At 50.7% G+C, this 21,225-nt stretch overlaps 1 protein-coding gene across 5 annotated transcripts; it reads left to right on the top strand.

Moving 5' to 3' along the window:
- The first annotated feature begins 1,348 nt into the window (after positions 1-1,348).
- LOC148640956 (uncharacterized) lies at positions 1,349-18,247 on the top strand. 5 transcript variants are annotated; one of them, XM_088619458.1, is made up of 23 exons: positions 1,349-1,888; positions 2,546-2,588; positions 2,670-2,728; positions 3,251-3,343; positions 3,795-3,922; positions 4,319-4,486; positions 5,217-5,255; positions 5,903-6,082; positions 6,921-7,020; positions 7,580-7,797; positions 8,012-8,150; positions 8,999-9,201; positions 9,607-9,727; positions 10,568-10,773; positions 10,873-10,990; positions 11,334-11,503; positions 11,581-11,666; positions 12,332-12,462; positions 13,467-13,659; positions 14,216-14,363; positions 14,742-14,838; positions 15,824-15,919; positions 18,123-18,247. In XM_088619458.1, the coding sequence occupies exons 2-23, from the start codon at positions 2,569-2,571 to the stop codon at positions 18,239-18,241; spliced, it is 2,832 nt and encodes a 943-aa protein (XP_088475584.1). In that variant the 5' UTR covers positions 1,349-1,888; positions 2,546-2,568; the 3' UTR covers positions 18,242-18,247. The 5 variants fall into 5 exon arrangements, with proteins under 5 accessions (XP_088475584.1, XP_088475583.1, XP_088475587.1 ...); XM_088619457.1 differs by lacking the exon at positions 1,349-1,888 and adding an exon at positions 2,205-2,410; XM_088619461.1 differs by lacking the exon at positions 1,349-1,888 and having other exon boundaries at positions 2,425-2,588; positions 4,325-4,486.
- The last annotated feature ends 2,978 nt before the right edge of the window (positions 18,248-21,225 follow it).

Genomic DNA, 21,225 nt, shown 5'->3' with positions numbered 1-21,225 from the left:
CGTGCTCGCGATCACTGTCCGCAGATGACACCGACAGCGGCGGACTGCTCTTTGGAGCCACCGTTTCAGAATTATTCAGGGTTTCCATCTTGAAATATTCTTTATAAAAAATATCAAGGCAAGGCAAGGAGAATGTGTCTCTTCATATTCACAACAGAAAACAAGTTTTCTGTAGCATTACATGCATTTATTGTCTTCTTGAATTCCTGCTAAAACTGGTGTCCAATTTTTGACACCCAAGAATGCTGGTTTCTGGTGTCTATCTGGGTCTTACTGTACCCCTTCATTCTTTTTCCCTTACCTAAAGTTCTTAAAACTATGAACATAATTTATAGTGAACAAGCTCAAGGGCTGCAGATAACTGTCTAACCCAGTGGACTGTTTCAAACTCTAGGTTCTTTAAATAAAAGGGAATTTAGAGCAAAGATTTTTAAGGTGTCAGGAACTGGCTAGAACACTAGCAAGTGGGCTGAATGCCCACTTCTCACTTAAAGACTTTCTTATATTTTTATCAGAATATAAGATAAGAGATACTCCACAGTGGGAAAAGAGTATGCAATTATTTACCATGTTTATAATCCAGGGCTGGCCTATATTTGATAACAGTCAAACATTTTCTTTTAGCTTGGTGACTGACCTCTTTCGCAGACTTCAACTTAGGCTCTTTGCTGTCCATCTCCTTTCCTGCTATAGCTAACTGTCTATAACCTATGAGTGAAGAAAACCAACAGCATCACATTGTGGTTTTTTTTTGTCATTGAATGAAACATGGGTGGTACAGTGATTAGCATTACTGCCTTGCAGTGCTGGGGCCCTGGGTTCAATTCTGGGGCACTGGTGAACAAGTTTAAAAGATCGGTATTGAATGACTATTGAAACAGGACGCAGAATGCAGCTCTTGTGAATTTACCTTAATGTTAATGTTTCTTTATTAGCCCTATACAATTTCTTGCATTAGGAATTCGTCTTTTCGCCTACCCCAGCTTTTCTCCATGGAGACACAGACAGGGAGAGAAGCTTGGGGTCAGAGCGCAGGGTCTGCCATTGTACGGCGCCCCTGGAGCAGTTGGGGTTCAGGGCCTTGCTCAGGGGCCCAATGGAGTAGGATTCCTCTGCCCGCCGCAGGATTTGAATCGACAACCTTCCAGTCACAGGCGCAGATCCTGAGCCACAGAGCCACCTCTCCGCCCCAACAGGGGTACCTATAGTGAGCTGAGAAGAGGCACAGGCTGTTGAAAGAGGGTTCACTTTGACTTCAGTTAAACTTGAGCTTCATGGGTCTGAACACTGTTTTTTTTTAATTCTCTACTTATCTACTAATTTCCATCAAAAGCTTTATTTTTGTAGGGTGATGGTAAACTGGAGTGCTTTCACGCGGCATCTAAGAGACACCAGCTAACCCACACGACTGGTTTTGGGATTATGGGAGGAGGAAACTGCAGAACCTGCTGAGTACATGGAGCAACTAACACGCAAACTCCACACAGACGGTGTCCAGTCTGGATCGAACCCAGGGCCCTGCAGCAGTGAAGTAAGGCCACTGGGCCTCCCTTGAATCCAACAATAACTCGAAAAAGTTGGAAGTGGAAGTGAACGGGTGAACAGTTCAATCGGTTCACACTGGCTCAGACGCACCAGTTCACACCATTAGTTTAACGGTTGAAGTGAACTGGGAAGCAGTTTAAACCAGATGCTAGTTTCAATTTGCTGAGTGTCGGCTAATTTTGTGGCTCTGAGTAATTTGGGAGCTGCGTTTTGGGGGAGAACAAATTGTCAATTTTCTGGAGGCGGGCCGGTATCCCTTTACCTCGGAAGATTCAGACCGGAATCAACTCCGCAGAAATCGTAACAGGTAACAGGAGCTCTTTAAATGCCTCGACAGCCCGAGGTAAGTAAATGAAAAATTAATTTTAAACTTAATTGAAATACGTAGTTATTAACATATTTTACGCTTTTCCGGGACAATATAAAATAAACCTATCACTTACTCCGGCCCTTCGGTAAACCGCGCGAGCTGCCCTCGAGCCTACCCGCGTCAAACTCAAAAAAACATTTTTTATTTTAAATTGTATTGGGTTTCTGCCTATTTTCTTCAGAATTAACAACAACAACAACAACAACAACAACAATAACAACAATAATAATAATAATAATAATAATAATAATAATAATAATAATAATAATAATAAGATGTAAGACCGGTGAAAAGGGCAGGATCCGGAGCATGCGCAGTTCCTTGACGAGGCCAAGGTGCATAATCAGGCGCGAACGCTTCTAAGTGCCAATTTACGTAAAAGCTCGTTTGAGTATCCCAAATAAAAGACCCCCGTGGTTAAGTTAACATATACCAGATAACGTTACAGCGCTATGACGTTTTTCTTAGCATGGTCGTTGGGTTGATGTCATCTAGGTCAGTGAAAAAACAAAAGTTCCTCGGCTCTTCCCAGCCAACCCCTGTCGATCGGAGTCAGCTGAGCTGGAGCAGATTGCTTTAAGTTGACCTGCGAGACCACGGCTAATTCTGTCCCAAACTTGTGTTTTGCAGTGTTCAGCGTTCTTACATTTGACATGGAATACCTTTTCCTCAGGTAACAAACGCGGTTTGGTTCAAGGAGATGAGATGTGCAGCATGTCTTTGCAACTTCAACGACGCCCTAACTTTCTTGCAGGTTTGCTTTCCTAGCGAGCTGTTTGACCCTCCATGCGGATACGACTCTTCGCCTTGCAGGTGGGATATCCTCTTTAAAAACCTTTTAGGCACAGTTAAAATACAGTATCTCAGGTAATCTTGTTTGATTCATAGCAACATCCGTTTCCTGTGGTGTGTGTTGTTTTGTTTTTTACAGTCACCATAATTTGTGCCCCCATTGTGAACAGGAATTGTTCACGGTTAAGCGGAAGTGCGTTTTCCTCAGCATGACCACGATATTGTTTGTCTAGTCTTTTGCTGTGTCTTTTTCGAGTCCGAAGTTCTCGACGAGGGAGAGCATTTTGTTTCCGCGGTTAAAACACGTCTAGTTTCCAGCCCGTGTGAAACCTCCAAATTTTCCATTTCGTGTGAACCATTTCAGTAGCAAAACCTGTTTCCTGTTCATTATAAACGAGTTTCACCTTTGGTTAAGAGTCTCCTAACATGCCTGCTCCCCCCCCAGAAAGGTTCAAAAGTTTCTATGTAAACTTTGTCCAGGGCTGTATTGTCTACTAGCTGACTGCTGTGATGACGCTGTAATGTTTGTGCTGCTTTTTGTAGACCGTATCCAAGGGCAGTGCTTGACTGACACGCTTAAAATCAAAATTGCCCCCGAGTTTCTTGAGGCTCACAACATCACGCTGTCAGCCAAAGGTGGGTATCCCAGGGAAGACTTGCGCTGTGTGGGAAATGGCCCTGCTCCTGGTAGCTTTTTCTATGAAGCTGTGGGCTCAATTTGTCAGACAACACCACCTGGTGGGTATCTCACGCTTGTCACCTTGTTTTGAGTGGATCTGCCCAAGGGGAAGAGCCAGCTTTCACTGCAGTACGATTCGTCTGTGTGCCCTCAGCTTCGTATTGCTAAAACGGTTGCGTTTTATTTTCCTGCTCTGTCAAGTATAATAATAAAGCCGACCGTGGCCAGAATTCAAAAGGATTGTGTGTTTTGGCTGAAAAGCCCTTTCCATGCCTGTCGTGTGTCTTTGCTGGTTAAACAGTGTCTAGTTTTGGGCGTAAAGAATATAATATTGCTCTTGTCTATTCAGAAACGTGTTCTTTTTTTATTTATGGTGTGTTCTAGTGTGTGTGTGTCTTCTTCTTGCAGACAAAACCGGTGTTGCCCATTCGCTGGGCTCTTCTCTGGACGCCAAATGTGGTTACAAGCAGCGGAGGAACTCCAGAGGAGGCCTGGAAGTGTCTGTGTCGCTCATGGCCTGTCACGTGTATTTGAAGGTAGGCCAGATGGGGTTCAAAAGGGCTCCAGCAACTGGCAGGAGTGGAAGTGGCACAGCAGCTGTATCGCCCTGCAGCTCCCAGCTGGCAGCCCCCACTGGAGCTCAGCAGGTGTGAGCCTGGTCAGTACCTGGATGGGAGACTCCTGGGAAAGCTGGGGCTGCTGCTGGAAGAGGTGTTAGTGGGGCCAGTAGGGGGCGCTCACCCCGCAGTCTGTGTGGGTCCTCAAGCCCTAAGAGTCAGGCCCTGTAAAGAGCTTTGAGTGGAGTGTCCAGAAAAGAGCTCTGAAAGCGTACGGATGATTATTAAACCAATTCACAAAACCTGAAGTTTGTGGCGCACCTTCCTCGGGGCCCGGCCGGTGCGGTCATGGCCGTGTCTGTGCCGTGTCTCCTGCAGCAGCAGCGGCAGCAGCAGGAGGCCCGCCTGGTGTTCACGGTGGGGGTGAGCTACGCGCCCCGCGACGGCTCCGGCCCCGGCGCCACCGAGTCCTTCTCCTTCTCCTGCCCCCGCAGGCCCGGCCGCGCCCGCAGGAGGGTGCTGTGCGAGGAGGACTATATCGAGGTAACCCCCCCCTTTTCTCTCGCGCCCCCTGTCCCTTCTCGGGCGGCTCTGCCTGTACGCGCTGTGATGAGTCTGCCGCCATGAGATACTTATTTCATCAGCTCTGGACTCCTGCAGCGTTCTCCTTCCTGTGTCGGCTGATTGTCTTAATCTGCTTTGGGGTGTCCACGAGTCCGCGGCCTGTAGCCATCTTGAGCAGTAACCGTTCTGTGTTTCACTAATTTAACGTTTGAGTTTCTTGAAAGGCGCTTTGAAATTGTATTTTTCTGTGCCGTGCAAAGAGGTTTACTTAATGCCCGTTTGTGTGGTCTACTGGAAAAGACATTTCTAACTTGTTAAAATTTTGGTGGTTATGCTTTTAACAGTAACTCATAATAAGTAGTCGGTTTACAGCACACCCATCATTCAAAATAAAATCGAATCATCGTCCGCCAATACAAAAGGAAATAAATTACATTAATCGTGTTATGGCATATAGGGACAAAATTGCACGGCCCTCCAGTCCTAAAATAATCCTAGAAAGAAGAAAAATGTAATAACTGAATTAGTAGATTTTCAATAAAATGTTTCCAACTTAAAGTATGACTTATTAAATGTAAACCTTATTTCCTTGCTGCCAGCATAGCGATACACCACTGGAGATTTGACAGGAGTTAAGGGTACCAGAAGATGGCAGTATAGGCGAAAGCATTATGACTAATACTGTGTATTTTTTTTTTTTACTGGGCAGGTGTCCCTCAACATCGATGTTCCCTTTCACCATTCAATGGTAAGGCACAGAAGCATTTTACACAAATCCCCCACCTTTGAAATTGTATTCTTCACAAGACACGGTGAAGAAACACGGTCTTAAAGAGTTTGTGGGAGATATTAACAGCAGTGCTAGCTTCTAGGTTTCTGTGGCCCTTCGGTGACTCTAGGGACCCAGCCATGGCAGTAAAAAAGGTGGTCTAATGTTATGATGCGGCTCATCCTGTTATTTAACCTCCTGTAGGTGGGAGTCCATGCTGGTGATGGCAGGTTTGTAACGAGGTGGCGCAGTGTGGCTGCACTGCAGGGCCTGTTCAAGACTGGTGTTCTGCCAGCACCAATTAGTGATGCTTTTCAGCACGGGTTCAGGATGTAACCCATGTCTCTGAATCTGCAGATGGCAGAACTGGCAGATTTTAAGAAGAATGTGTGTTCTCTGCATTGCCCTGATCCAGTGTTGAATATCTCTGTTTGTCTTGGGTGTTCTGTATTCACCATTCCCCGTGAAGACTCCAGGCCAGCTCTTGGTGCAGTTCGTAGAGAAGGTTGTTCAGTTCAGTGGCACCCTTCGCTCAGGTGGACCCCTGTGGCTAAGAGCCTGAGATGAAGGCGGCCTGCCCACCAGGAGTGGGTCCTCATTGTGTTGTCTGTGTCTGGGGGGGGCAGGACAAGCAGGCCCGGAGTCAGGAGAGCCCCTGGTACTTCACGGTGCAGTACCCGGATGGCAGCATCGTGACCCGGAACCAGGCCTGGATCTGGAATCAGGGCATCGGGCTGAACGTTGAGCACTTCGACGGCTGGATCGCCTTCCGCGTCCCTCAGAGCAGCCCCCTGATCATCCGAGAGGTGAGGGGGCGGGCGGGCAGGCGTGCGTGCGTTTCTCTCAAACTCCACAAACGTGCTCCTTGTACTTGTAACGGGCACTGTCAGGTCTTGGGGAAAGATCACCATGTAGACTCTTTACAATGCACGTAACTGATCTCTTTTTAAATCTAAAAGTGATTATTGTTTTTCTGGTGTACTCTTACCTGGTATGCAACAGTATGTAAAACTAGAAAGGAGGCCGTGGGGAGTCCCAGCTAATGCAGGAATGCAGCTGTGTGTCCAGGGTGCTCCTGGAAGTCGGTGTTGACCGTTGAAAGCCTGGTTGTGGACTCTTCTCCACCGTTGTGTTCACTTCAGCTCCTGCGGACGCAATCAAACTGATTTCAATGGGCTCCTGTAAAACCTACACAGCGCCCCCCCTCCCTAGCCTTAATAAAACCCAGCCTGCACCTTGCTGTCTTAATTGTGCATTCTCTCATGCTTCTCAGCACCATCACTCAGTGCATTAGAAACTGTACAGATTCCGTACTTAAAAGCGGCTTCGCTGGTTTGACTGTGCATTTTAAAAATGCACCTCTGCCAGCTCTTTTATATTTTAATTTTTCACGCAGCTCTTTCTTCTGAAGTGGAGGTCTCGGACTGTCTCCTCTTAGGAGTTCCAAGGCCCTCTGGGTTTTAGCCAGGATCTGTTTGTTACTTTAATTGATCTTGTTCAGAAGGGTTTAAGAAAGGCCTTTGACCCGGTAGCTCCAGTGCATTTGGATTGGGACTGGCGCGGGGGGGGGGGTCCCTCCAGTGCAGGCATGAGCTGTATCGTCCGAGGTTCTGTGGGGTCAGCCCAAATGCTTCCGTTTTGCAGGATCACCAGGGCTACCAATCCTTGGGGTTCAAGGTGGTGGCCAAGCATGAGGAGCTGCTCATCGGGCTGCGCTACGACCTGAGCGCCGTGTGTCCCGTCGGTAGGTCGAGCACAACGTCTCGTTTGTAATCATCAGTCACTGAGTCATTGAATACTGGAGTACTGCGGTAAGGCGTTAATGTTTTTTTTACATCAAAGCATTAAAAAAAACATATTACAAAACAAAGAGTGTAAAAGCTCCAAAAGACAAAACTTGTCTCGTCAGGAAATCCTGTTATTAATAATGGTTAGTTCAATTCAGAGCTTCTCTTCTGTTTTAGAAGAGACAGTCAAGCTAAAACATTAATCAACAGGCAGTTCTGAAGAGGATTTGTTTGCACAGCAGAATGGGCAATTTTTTTGTATTATTGTCTGGTCCAGATCTATTCTGTTCAGCCACGTATTGCTCTGATGAGCAAGGAAAGGAGGTTCAAGGCAGAGTCCTGCACAGAAAGGGGAGAGGAGAGCCGGCTGGGGTCGGTGATTAACAGCCGGTTCCCCAGATCGGTGAATTCGGACCGCGAATGGGCCGGGGAGTGGGGGTGCGAGTCCGGTGCGGGTTGGGACTGGGATTGAGGACGGGAAGTCCCAGCCTGAAAGTCCGCCGTGTCTTCTTGCAGTCCAGGTGCGCTGCGAGGGCAGCAACGTGTCCGTGTCCGCCGCCAACCTGCGGCTGCCCGCCCGAGGGGCGCCGACTGAGGACCTGGGCCTCCTGCTGCAGCTGGACGGGGTGTCCCTCTCCCCACAGGACGCGGCGTCTCGGGGGTACGCCCTCCAGCTGGGGGACTCGGAGATCCGGGCCTCCTTCGCTGTGCGGGACAACCCCCTCGTGCCAGGGGTGAGTGCAAGGAGGAAGAGACAGCCGTCCGCTCGACAGAAGGCCTGTGGGCAGCCTGGCACACTCTCGTATGCTGGGCTTTAAAGGGGAACCGCAGTCCTGGTTTTCCCAGACTGGTTATTAAATCTTGGCAGCAAAATAAATCCATTTATCCCGAACCTCTTTTTGTTCGGAGGGGGTAAAAAAAAGCTATTGTTGCTGTTGCCGGTTTCAGGGCCCCAGCGTGATGAACAGACACCAGCTGTCCCTGGTCCACACGTGGAGAGATGGAGCTGACCAGCGCAACAACAAAGTGGTCATCCACGTCCCCGGGCACACGTGTCCCAGTCCCCCTGCCCAGCCGGCGTTCTCGGGTAGGTACGATGGCAGGACGGGTAGACCAGCACGTTCAGTGTGTGCTCCATCCCGCCTCGGATCTGCTGCTCCGAGCATTTTTGTGAATCCCCTTCAGACGGGACAGATTTACCTTGTTCATTTCTGGACGCAAGAAGAGTACTGCCTTTATTCTTTGGGGCACAGTGCGTCATCTGTTGGCTTTAGAAGCTAGCTTCGGAGCTTTAAGGCTGAAAATGGGCAAATGCTTGCTTTTCACAGCTGTAACTGTTAGTACAAGGCTTTGGGGAAAACATGCCCAGGGTTAGCAGCTTGTTCTTGCAACGTGCAGCCTTTCCTGTCCGAGTCTCGACCGCCTTTTATTTTTAAGAGCTTCAGACAGGATAAGTGGAGCACAAGAAGAATTGCTTTAATCATCTCTCGCCTCCCGAGAGCTGCGGAAATTGGTCTTGTGTGCACAGGGAAGGAAATGTTGGGATTATCGTAGGAGTCGAGTTTCTTAATCGGCGCAGGGAATAGAAATGGTACTGAAGCAGATTTTATCCTGCTGTCCACATCTTGACCCTCAAAAAGATGCGTGCTCTTTTTCTGATAGTTTGTATTGCGATCAGGGCATCGCGAGATGCCGACTTATTTCCCTCACCACCGTTTATTGGCTTCAGGAGCTTCTTTGACTGTAACGGGGTTAGTCTGGCAAGGGACCAACCTCAACCTTGAAAAAAAATAAAATAAAAGAGGAAAATAACAGCTAAAGATATTAACCGCATGTTGTCTTCCAAGGTTGAACAGCATAGGTCCTTTTTCCCCAAAACAAGTTTATCAGGAGTACCATCTCCTCTTCCTCCTCTGTGTTGACGGCTTTCTGCAGTGACGATTAGGACGGAGGGCTTCAACATCACCTACGGCCCGGTCCCCGGAGACTACGTTCTGACCAGCATCTCTCTCGACGGTGTCCTGTTCCAGTCCGTCCAGGACCTACCCAGGGGTGTGGGCGTCCGGCTGGTCAGAAGAGACCGCCTGCTCTTCGTCTTTGTCACCGCTCGCTTCGGAAGCCGCTTGCTTCCTCGTAAAGTGAGTGCGGTTCGGTCTCCTTTTGGACATTTTCCAAAGGAAACGTGGATAGAAATGAGTTGCGTTCCAGAATACCCAGGTACCTTGTAGTGTAGGTTGTGCTATTTCATTTGGTTTCCCGGTCAAATATTTTCAGAATCGCCTAAATGTCTCCTCGTCGGCCTCAAAAACGTATGAATGCCATTCCTTCGTTCACTTTAATGACTCAATTATTTTCATGTACTGTGCAACGTCTCCATAAAAGGCCGTGTTCTGTTCAGTTTTGAAAATGCAGAAGGTCCAGAGCAACACTGCTCGATGAAGGGCCACCTGTTGAATAAGCAACTTTGGAAGATTCTCTGTGTGCTTCCGTATTTGGAGAAGTTTGCTCTGGATGTGCCAGCAGAGTGTTTTTCTCCCTTGCAGTATGCCGGAGGCTTCACTTCCCTGTATTCTACGAGTCCAGCACTCCTGTTCAAGTCCCCCGATCTCCGAGAGGTGATCGCAGAGGAGAAGGAGACCTACACTCACCTTCGTGAGGACATCGGTGAGCCCAGCCTCCAGATTCCCTCATCTAGCGCCAATCTTATTTCACCTGAGCTCTGGAACAGCACGGCAATGTGAAGAACCCTGTTAATAATAGTTCCTTACATAGCACTTTTCTGGACACTCCACTCAAAGCTCTTTACAGGTCGTGGGGATCCCCTCCACCCCCACCAGTGTGCAGCCCCACCTGGATGATGCCCCAGTACTCTCCCCACACACCAGCTCTCAGTGGGGAGGAGAGCAGAGTGATGAAGCCAGTTCAGAGATGGGGATTATTAGGCGACCATGATTGGTAAAGGCCAGGGGGATATTTGGCCAGGGGTAGCACCCCTACTTTTTTTGAGAAACGCCACTGACCACTGAGAGTTAAGACCTCGGTTTTACATCCCATCTGAAGGACGGTGCTTTTTTAGTGTTGTGTTCCCATCACTATACTGTGGCATCAGGACCCACACAGACCGCAGGGTGAACGCCCCCTACTGGCCCCACTATCACCTCTTCCAGCAGCAGCCTCAGCTTTCCCAGGAGTATCCCATCCAGGTACTGGCCAGGCTCGCGCCTCCTGAGCTGCAGGGTGATGTAGCGGCTCACCATAGATAATCGTTTGTAGAAGATTGAGGAGGAAGCGTTGACTGAGGCAAGTCGAGATGGGTTACGTTCATTGGGATGAAAGCTAGGAGGTTGTTGCTTATACGCCCGTGAGCGTGAGGTGCCGGGGAGCCTAGCTGGTGAATATTCCTGTGCCTCTTGCTGGGCCTGAGCAGAAACAGGGGTGGTGGGGCGCATGTTGGACTGTCTGGGGCTGAGGAGGAGTAGTGCTGAGCCCGCTGTGGTTTCGCAGTGCTTCCCGTGTTGGAGGGCTTCTGCAGGAACAGCAGCGTGTGCTTCAACGTGACCCGAGGGAACGCCGACCTCTTCTGGAGCTTCTACATCTGGGACACCCCCTTCCAGGCGAAGCGGGCGGCCGAGCGCGGGCAGTCCTACGCCAGCTACAGGGCGCACCTGACCTTCTGCGTCGACGTCCGCTCTCCCGACCTGCTGCACCAGGTAACCAGGGCGGCGGCGGGCCGGGGGCTGCTGGGAAGGGAGCCATCGGCGCGGCGGGCTGGCCGGCCGGCCCTCACCTGCGCTCTCTCGTGCCTCCAGGGCGTGAGCCAGGATCGCCGCCTGCTGCTGCTGGCCGTCTCGTTTCGGGACCGGGCGAAGGGAGGCGTGATGGCGACGGCGCGGCAGGCCTGCCCCTTCCGCCCTGCCGGGGAGCTGGGTAGGGCAGCTGGGCTCCGGTGCAGTCGGAAGCTTCTCCTCCAGGCAGCTCTTCGATTTTAGCATGCAACCTGCTGTCCCTGACCTAGCTGTGGCTTCTTGTACCTCGAGGTGTTGTGTGTGTGTGTTGGGGGGGGGGGGGGGGAACAACTCATTGTTGGGGCAAAGCAAACAAGGTGGCAAGACTGCGTTTTCTGTTCATCATTTCTGGCTTGCACTCTCCCTCTGTCCCCTCTTGAGTCTCCTGTATCTCCCTCTGCTGTTTTTACCACCCACCCTCCTCTCCTGTCCCGCTGTTGGTCCTCATTTTCCCTGTCTGCTGTCCGGCTCTGGACTCCCTGCAGAGTGCACCGCGGACGGGCTGTTAAAGGCTACGGGCCTGCGGCTGGCGGCGTCCCCCCTGGCCAGCCTGGACCGGCTGACCCTGCGCGACCCCAGCTGCAGCCCCTCCGAGATCTCCGATGGGAAGGTGTCTTTCAGCTTCCCGATCTACGCCTGCGGTACCCTCCGGAAGGTGGGCGGCACGGGCCGCGCTCGGAGTCTCTTCGCGCCGCTTGGTCTTGGTTTTGCATTGCGCTCTTTGTGCCCCAGGTCCACGGGACTCATGTGGAGTACGAGAACAGGATCTCCAACGAAAACGCTCTGCCGAAAGATGCGCCCGAATACCTCAAGTTTCAGTGAGTACCCGGCGGCAGTTTTCTCCTTGGCACCGAGCCTGAAGCTGAGAGCTTGTCTGTCCTGTTTTAATCCTGAAAATAAACCCCCCCACATGCCAGCATTCTTGCAACGAAGCCCGAGTTGAAATCGGACCTCCACTGATCTGCATCTTCACTGAGGGAAGAGGCTAAACGGTGCTGCTGAGAACAGTGCTGGAGACTGCAGGCCTTACAGATTGTTGCTGCCCGGACGAGCTCCAAGCTCGGCGTGATCAGTAGTAATTGGAATGAAAAACTATTTCACAGAAGCTTGATCCCTTTCAGGTTTTACTGCAAGACATTTCTTTCTAGTACAAAGCACTATCAGCTACCTAACATTCTAGTCGGTGTATCATTTTGGGGTAAATGTCAAGACACAGGTGTGGAGTTGAAATAATGTTGCCTTCCCGTGACAGCGGTCCTGTTCACACCCGAGTGGGTTGTCTCGTAAAAACCTGGAATGAGTCAAACTTCTGTGTAAGATTGATGGTCCTTAGCTGGATCTGGTCCTAGGGATAACAGATCGGTATGAGAAGGATGATTTTGTTTCAGGAGGCTCGTCAGTATCGGTATGTGGTGTCTAGTTGGTCTGAAGATTGTCCCGTTGTCTTGATTTGGAGCTGCAGTCTGCTGTGCTTCCTGTGCAGATCCACGCTGGTGTGCCGCTACAGCGAGGAGAACACCCTGCCTGTGGGTCCGTCAGCAGCCCCGCCCCCTGGCCCCGCCCAGCCGGCCCGCGGCCACGGCAACCTCACCCTGCGCATGGACATCATGAGAGGTGAGGGAGGGCTCGTGGAGAAGCCCGCTGTGCCACAGTGTGGTAAAAACGCGGCGCTGCCGGCTGAAGCGCTTCTACAGGGTGGCACTCAATCCGATCGCCGGCAGTGTGATCTGAGCGCAGAGGAGACCTGTGCTCAGTTTCACAGGATCCACCACACTCGGGTCTCAACTTGAGGGCTGTATCAGGAAGGCAGTTTTGTTATTTAACTCCACGCCTCTGTCTTGACGATCACCCCAAAATGGCGGCACTTTGTAACGCATCGAAAGGACTGTTCCCTAGTCGCGGTCGTGAATCCAGTCCCGATGAGCTGAAGTCTCTGGCCTCACGTTCGGCTGGCCGAGCCCCTCCCCAGGTAACTGGGGTCCGCTGGGAAGCGTCTTGGCTGCTTGGTCAGACCGCGGGCGATTTGGCCACAGGAGTCCTAAGCTGCACATTCTTCAGGTGTCGATGACTGACTTCACACTCTGTCATCTCCGGCGCCTGCGGAGATGTTCTGCCGCAGGCCGCCGCCGGATCATGAAGCCAGTGTGAGCTGTTGAAACATGCCATGGTGGTAGGATAAGGTGAACTTAGCCCACCTGTACAAATGCTTTTCACGGATCTTGAGGTTTTCCCTTCCCCTTTCACTGCTTTGAGCAGGAATTATTAAAAACCTTTTTTTAAAACTTTTAGGCCTGCCAATAAATTATTTTTAACACGCCGACCCAGTCTGGAATCGCCGGTCCCTCCGATGGGAGGGGCAGGGGCATGTGTCCCTCGCGGAGGTCGGCATGAGCTAGGAGCCCCGACGAGCCCCAGACCCTCCCTGGTGGTGCTGCCCGTTTGTTGGACTGACCAGGGCTGGGACCCGCTGGGCTTTCTGCTCAGCCCTGTCCCAGATAGAAGTACCAGTAAAATATAAACCTCTGTTTCACTACAAAAACGAAACGTTTTGCCCCCCTTTTATCCACGAGAAGAAGTCTCGTGTGCTACTTTTTATTGTCTCCCCCCCATCTCTGCAGATGCCACCTTCTCCTCGGCGTTCCTGCCGGAAGAGTTCCCAGTGGTGCGGAGGCTCCGGGAGCCCCTGTTCCTGGAGGTGCAGATGGAGAGCGAGGACCCCGAGCTGGAGCTCTTCCTCCGGGACTGCTGGGGGAGCCCTGATCCCCAGCTCGAGCCCAAGCCCCCTCTCACCTGGCCTGTGGTCAAGGACAGGTAACCTGTTAGCGCAGAAGCTGGGTGATGCCTGTAAGTGCGGACTTGGCCCTAGTTTGCTATAAGCACCTCTGCAGCTGCTTACGTTACCTATTGCCGAGCCTGAAGCTTCGCACTACAAAGGGATGTGGCAGCAGCAGGGCGTTATAGGATGTGATTTTCCATCAATCGGGGAGATTGTCGCCATCCGCTGCCGCAATAAAGCCCCATCCATCATTCAGGATCCCAACCATCCTGGCCACAACCTCTTCTGGCAGTTCTATAGTTCCTGTATGTAATGTACTGTCCACATTGTGTGCTGTTGTACTGTGTATGTGGTGACAGATCAATGTGAGTAAGAACTCCAATGTACATGTACGTATGGCAGTAAACCCCTGTACTCTCTTTGCATCTTCCTGATGCTCTACACCATTACAGCATTATGCATTTTGCATGCATTAGAGCATCATGTATCCTCTAGATGCAACATGCAGCCTGTAACCTGCACTCTTCACTAGAGGCCGTGGTTTCCTCCGTCAGTGCTCAGTGGTGACCCGGGCCCGTGGTGTCGTTCCAGCTGCGAGCTGAAGGGGGACGAGTATCAGACCGTGTTCCACAGGGTGCGGCGCAGCGGCAGGGTGCGCTTCCCCAGGCACCACAAGCGCCTCGAGGTGAAGACCTTCGCCTTCGTGGGGCCCAGCTCCAGGCAGCTGCTGAAGCAGCAGGTGAGCGGCGCGGGCCGGGCCCAGACGGGCCCGGACAGGCATGGGGCCGAGGCCCTGAGGCTGCACCCCCCCCCGGGCGCCTCTCGTATTTGAGCAGGGAGGGTATCCTGCGTGCTGCGGCTTTCGAGTGCCAGATGTTCCCGGTACCGTTCCTACGGTATGTGCATTTTCTCGCCCTCTCTTGAGGAGGGGTTCCGTGGGAACATTTTACAGCTGCTAATAAATCTTTTCACTTGTTCGTTAGAGCGCTCTGCAATGAGCATTGGGAGGCTTTCTCCCCCCACCCCCCCCCACCCCCCCCCCGACCCCAGCCTGCGGCCGAATATGCCATTGCAGGCCTGACTCGGTGTCCTTGTCCGCTCTCCCGCTCAATTTCAGATCAGTTTCCATTGCTCCGTGATCATCTGCGACACCACGGCACTGAGGACTGATGACGCCTGCCGGGGGGACTGCATCCCGCACAAACAGAGGAAAGGTGAGCGATCCCGCAGGGGCTGTGTCCGTGTGGCAGGATCCTCGATCGCTTCTTTCCAAAACGGCATCTCTTGAGATTTCTGGGTAAACAAGCTTCGAATCCGGTTAGTCTGAAAGGTCACCCTAGTACCCTGTTTTTTTTTTTTTAAGATTATATCACTTCTTAGTTGTTGATCAATTAAGGAATAATTCCTTCAAGGGAAGCCTAGACGTTAAAATCCGAAGGTCTTTCTGAGTTCTGTGCCTGATGACCTGATTTTATTTGAACAAACAACCTGTTGACGTGATCACAGGTAGGTTTTCCCAAGCCTTTGGTAAGGGGATAATTTTAATGAATTTGAGAGCACAGCCCTGACAGGACTGCATTCCCCAGAAAACTCTCCATCACCTGAACAGCTGCGCAAAGACTATTGGTCAGCTTAAAAAAAGCTGGAAGCAGAGGCTCGTTTCCCCCAGAGATTTCTGGGAAATAATTAATAATTGCTTATACTTATATAGCGCTTTTCTGGACACTCCACTCAAAGCTCTTTACAGGTCATGGGGATCCCCTCCACCCCCACCAGTGTGCAGCCCCACCTGGATGATGCTCCAGTCCTCTCCCCACACACCAGCTCTCAGTGGGGAGGAGAGCAGAGTGATGAAGCCAGTTCAGAGATGGGGGGAGCGGTCCTGACAGGGCTGTGCTCTTGCAATGGTTAAAGAAACGCCTGTCAAACTGAGGCTCTCCGGCACCAGGTTTTGAGCCCCTTCTTCTCAAGTCTTTTTCGTTCTCATGGTTTTTTTTTCTGTTCTCCACTGGATTCTGTGCCCTTCCCTTTTCTTTCAAGGGAAGATGGAATGCGTTCGTATGAAAGAACGAGTGGGTCATCAGTGTTTGAAGTCTTTTGTTTTTCGAGAATAATTTGGCCTTTTAAAATCGCTGGGAAGGCAGAGTACCCTTGCTGACGGAGAGGTAGATATGTGATTGGGCGTACTGTGTGTTCCAGGGAGGAGTTCCGGGTCAGGGGCTACACGAGAAACGCTGGTGTCATCGGGATCCATTCTGCTGCTCCCCCAGGTCACCCTGGCCAGCAGCGTTCTAGGTAAAGCACTATTCTCAGCTAGGGGGGGCTTGGGATTGCTCAAGTTCCCTAATTTTCCTGATAAAAAGTCTGTCGACTGTACTCCATCCTAATTGCCGGACCCTCCAGGCTGCATGGGGAAACTGTCACCCAGTTCAACTCCAGTCTATCTGTTACTCCTGCAGGCAGGAGGTGACATGGGTGAACTGGTGGATGGCCATTTCTGGGTATGGCGCAACTCTAAATAAGGCTCCCCAGCACATTTCCTGGCAATGAGATTTCGGTGGATGCAGCCAGTGAATATAATGGTACTTCTGCTCATCGGGTTATGCAAGAGTTGGTGATCTAAAGACTTGTTTTGCTCAGAAAGGAGGAAGAGGAAAGCGTAGAGTAGTTCCAAACCAGAAGTGTGTCACTCCCAGAAAGACTGCGGCGGATTTTGGCTTGCCTTCCCTGCTGCGGCTGTTGACTCAATCCACAAAATTAATCACTGGGACATGTTTTTCTAAGGTCTTCTAAAGTTGATGGCTGATTCAAAATCCCAAAAGCTCTAGCATTTCTGCAGGCGTGGATAGGAGTGTTTAATGTCTCCGTTTAAAGGAAATAATTCGACCCAATAATTCTGTGGGAGTTCTGGAGAAGGAACACAAGCTTGTAGATCATGTGCCTTCTTCAGGAAAGCTCCTCTCGAGTTTTATAGATGGCTTGATATCCCTTCTGGGGATTTCTAATGTTTCCCTGTTTATGAAGCCATTTCTTTATAAAACGCTGCACTACAGTCAAATTGCTTCCCTGGGGCAGTGAAACACTCGACATCTCCAATTCCATTAAAGAAGCTCATTTCAGAAGTTTAGCGTTCGACTTTAATCTCCACCTCCTTCAGTGCTTTTTAGAAATAGAATTGTAAAAAAAAAAGAAATCTGTTCCCCATGGGGGGCAAAATCTGTAACTTCCTAAGACCGCAGTGAAGGATGTGGCCTGCTTTGTGTTATTAATCTTTGGCACAGTGACTTTCTTGGTTGCGAAGGAAAAAAGTTTGTGTAAATGGATTTTCTTTGCCTTGTTTAATGGGAAACTTGCATTTGCGCAGGGAGATCAATGATGATACAAGAGTCTTTCTTTCTCAAACGTATAGAATCTTTTGGATTTGGCCTCAATAGCTCCTTGTTCTTAAATATTTCTTCTTCACTTATTCTTCCCAGAATGTGCACGTCTTCAGACATTCTGCATAGTAATCATTGTGACTATAATTAATAATGGAGACGTCTGTGCTTCAAGGGAGTGTGAAATTGCTGCTGCAGGCCACTGGAAAAGACACTACATCAGCCCCTCAGGATCACTGCCAGCAGACAGGAAAGGAGGCCTTGTAGCTCGAGGGCTCCCAGCCTGGCTTCAGTTCAGATCTAGCACGCACCCTCCATCTAATGAATACTTTTATATCAAGAGGAATTAAAAATACAACAAATGAGAACAGTTCTAGATGTAGCATAGTATTTGTTGTGTTTTAATACCTTTCATTAGGTTAGTCTGTATTAGGGTCTAAAAATTGTGCCTCTTGCATGATGTAATTCTGAATGCACTGTCAAGCAAGTGCATCACGTATTTGCTTCCTTAACTTTTGAAAGTAGATGAAGGTTGCTGCGGGAAACCAAATAATACCTTCATTTAAGAGTCTTATTTTTTGTTTCTTTTTTAATTGATTCTTATTCGAGTTGGCAATTGTGTTTTTTTACTTCCTGGCTCTCAACTGTAAACCCTGTGGCCGCACACGGGGGAGGGAGGAGGTGTGGCAAAGACTCAAGGACAAACAATTCACAAGTTGCAGATGACCGGAGGCCATTTTGGTCATCTAAAAACCCCAAATGCATTAGTAGCTAACTGATCCGAGGATCTCTTGCAGCCATTTCTTCAAAGAAACCCGGAGTATTGGCTTCAGCAACATAGCTGGCTTGGCCCCTTTACAAACCTTTTCCTAAAGATGTGCGTTAATGCGTTTCTCTGTAGTTTCCTGTTCAGAGGTTCTGTTGATTCTGAAGTCCGCAGGGTTGATGTGGGCAGTACCTTTTGAGGATTCTGAATCGGGTTCACATGTAGTCAGTGTTGGAGATTAATTGCGTTATTGTTGGTTTCCAGGTAACAATACAGGGCTTGGTTATTTTTTTTCCATCTTCTTACATGCTTGGACTAATCAGCCTGTCCTGACAGTTGTCTGTTCTCCCTGCAGATCCCTGGAGCTCCCCCTGGTGGCTTGTGATGCCCATGGCTGCTGCCCTGTTCTCACTGGCCTTCCTGGTCTATATGTGCTGGACTCTAAAATTAAAAAACGCAAATAAAGCTACGTAATTGTCACCCACAGTTCTGCCTAGCCTGTTTTGAAATTCACTACACTACCATGTGGAGTCTTTCTCCTCGGTGCATTGCCCAGCAGCAAGGTCTGCCTGTAGTCAGGTGGTCTGCTTCACTCGCTGATTTCCTGCCTATAGGTTTAGACCAAGGCAGCAGTTTGTGGGAGAGTAAAATTCTCTCTCACTGAGAACTCCCAAGTTGAGCCTTGTGGAGACTGCAGACTGATGGGGCAGGTGAATCCAGTCTCCGGGTCTTCATGATACCCACGCTGGACCTGTTGGAGACTGTGGACTGCTGGGAGCTGGAAGATCCCGTCTCTGGGTCTTTGTGCTGCCCGGTGGAGGCTGTGGAATGCTGTGAGCAGGAGCATCCAGTCTCCGGGTCTTCATGGTGGGCCCGGTGGAGACTGCAGACCGCTGGGAGCTGGAAGATCCTGTCTGTGGGTCTTCATGCTGCCGATGCTGGGCCCGGTGGAGACTGCTGACTGCTGGGAGCTGGAAGATCCTGTCTGTGGGTCTTCATGCTGCCGATGCTGGGCCCGGTGGAGACTGCTGACTGCTGGGAGCTGGAAGATCCTGTCTGTGGGTCTTCATGCTGCCGATGCTGGGCCCGGTGGAGACTGCTGACTGCTGGGAGCTGGAAGATCCGGTCTCCGGGTCTTCGTGCTGCCCATGCTGGGCCTGGTAGAGACTGCTGACTGCTGGGAGCTGGTCTCTGGGTCCCTGGTAGCTGCAACTATAATCGCTTGTCTCCAACCTAGTGATTGGAGTACAATTGGAGAAATGTACAATAATAAATCGGCTCTGTTTTCCGGATCTGGTGTTTTTGGTGCTTTTCCGTACTGTGCCGTTGCATGCGCCCTGCTGCACTAGATTTTACCGAGAAGCAGCAAAAGTCCCCTGGCAGCAGCTTGCTAATTAGGCCATTTAATTATCTCTGAAATGGCTTGGGAGAAAAGCAGCCCTTCTCCGAGTTGGTGCGATAGTTGGTCCTCTGGTACGACGGAGAAAACAAGGATGTGTCATTCGAGGGGGAAAGTCTCTTTCCACTTGCAAGAGGATGATTGTCTGTGGCTTGTGTGTAGAGCTGATTTAACAGAGTGCTGCTGTGCTATTCCATGTTTTAAATGCCATATTTTAGCCAGTATATTCCGCACTATTACAATAATAATAATAATAATAATTGCTTACACTTATATAGCTCTTTTCTGGACACTCCACTCAAAGCGCTTTTCAGGTATTGGGGACTCCCCTCCACCCCCACCAGTGTGCAGCCCCACCTGGATGATGCGATGGCAGCCATAGTGCGCCAGAACACTCACCACACACCAGCTCTCAGTGGGGAGGAGAGCAGAGTGACGAAGCCAGTTCAGAGATGGGGATTATTAGGAGGCCATGATTGGTAAGGGCCAATGAGAAATTTGGCCAGGACACCGGGATAACACCCCTACTCTTTTCAAGAAACACCCTGGGATTTTTAATGACCACAGAGAGTCAGGACCTCGGTTTTACGTCTCATCCAAAGGATGGATCACGCTGCTAATTAATACGATTTTTGCCCATAACAGGGTGACTATAGTGCTGAGCCCGTTGGGATGGTAACATCTGTATAGGGGACTTGAACTCGCAGCCCCTTGGGTTTGGAGTCCAGATCCCTGGCCACTAGCCCACACTGGCCCTTAATAAGGCTTCCAAACAGGGGTCCAGGTGCCCCTGTGGAGGGAGAAAATCTCAGAAACTACTTTGAATCCTGTCGACGCTCTCTCTAATCATCGATCAGCTATGCTGCTATTAAGAGCAACAAGGCCTTTCCCGGATCTGTCCGTGTTTTCCAGTCCTGCAGTAGGAGTCGAGGGGGTCACGGCCAGTGTGCCTTCTTGGATCAGAGCGCTGAGCTCTCTCTGCAGAGAGAGAGAGAGGCCAGGCGCGTGTTCAGCCGCGCAGATGTTTCTTGTTTATGTCGGAGATGGGAGTTCTTGGATATGGGGCCGGTGGGATGTGTCCGGAGAAGAGGGGTGTGGGGGAGGGGAGAGGAGTCCGAGCTGCTGTACTGTGATGCGTTCCAGATGAGGAGGCTCTTCGAGCCGCTCTTGGCGCGAACCACTGGGGCTTCTGGGAAACCGGGTGGGTTGGGGGGGGGCGACTATCTTTAATCCCAGACCCCCCTTCTGCGTCGGCCAGAGCAGCCGAACCTTTCGCACCAAAGCCGACGCAGCGTGAGCTGAAGAAGCGACGCCTGTGTGTTTTCTGCCCTCGCCCTGGACGGCAAGGTGGCCGCTGGGATTGAAATCCGCAGGAGCCGCGTTCCTGCCTGGGCTTTCTGCGCTGGCCGTCTCTCGCCCCCATGTGGATGGACGACGCGGACTGAGTCGCTCGCGCCGTGGCTGTCCTGATGTCATCCCCCAAAAGCTCCACTCTTCGCTGCGGTCTTTGGCTTCCCTCCTCCTCCTCCTCCTCTGCAGCTGCTCCTGGGTTCACTCCTCCTCCTCCTCCTATTCTTCCTCTAGCCAGAGCCTGGCCCTCACCCAAGTGAGTGAAGCCAAGCCTCGCAGCCTCTAATTCACAAGTGTTATAAAAATGAATAACTCTTTACACTTATATGGCTGTTTCCTGGACACTCCACTCAGAGCTCTTTACAGGTCATGGGGATCCCCTCCACCCCCACCAGTGTGCAGCCCCACCTGGATGATGCTCCAGTCCTCTCCCCACACACCAGCTCTCAGTGGGGAGGAGAGCAGAGTGATGAAGCCCGATCCAGCTCCTGTCCTTTACACCTGTTATTACCCGACCTGGGGGAGTAGAAAATTGAACCGTCAGCGCGAGGTCATTCGTTTTCAGTTCCCAGCTCGGCTACTTCCTCATCTCGGCCGCGAGTTGACTTGCCCCGCCCTTGTGGTTTCTCGCGGGGGGGCTTATCGATTTTGCTTCGGTGTGATTAACTGCACCCGCGCTGTCGTTTTCTCCTTCGTCAGCCCTGGAGGA

Source organism: Lepisosteus platostomus, chromosome 25 (genome assembly GCF_059453375.1).
Source record: "Lepisosteus platostomus isolate fLepPlt1 chromosome 25, fLepPlt1.hap1, whole genome shotgun sequence".
NCBI lineage: Eukaryota > Metazoa > Chordata > Actinopteri > Semionotiformes > Lepisosteidae > Lepisosteus > Lepisosteus platostomus.
This window is presented reverse-complemented; position numbering and strand designations above follow the sequence as displayed.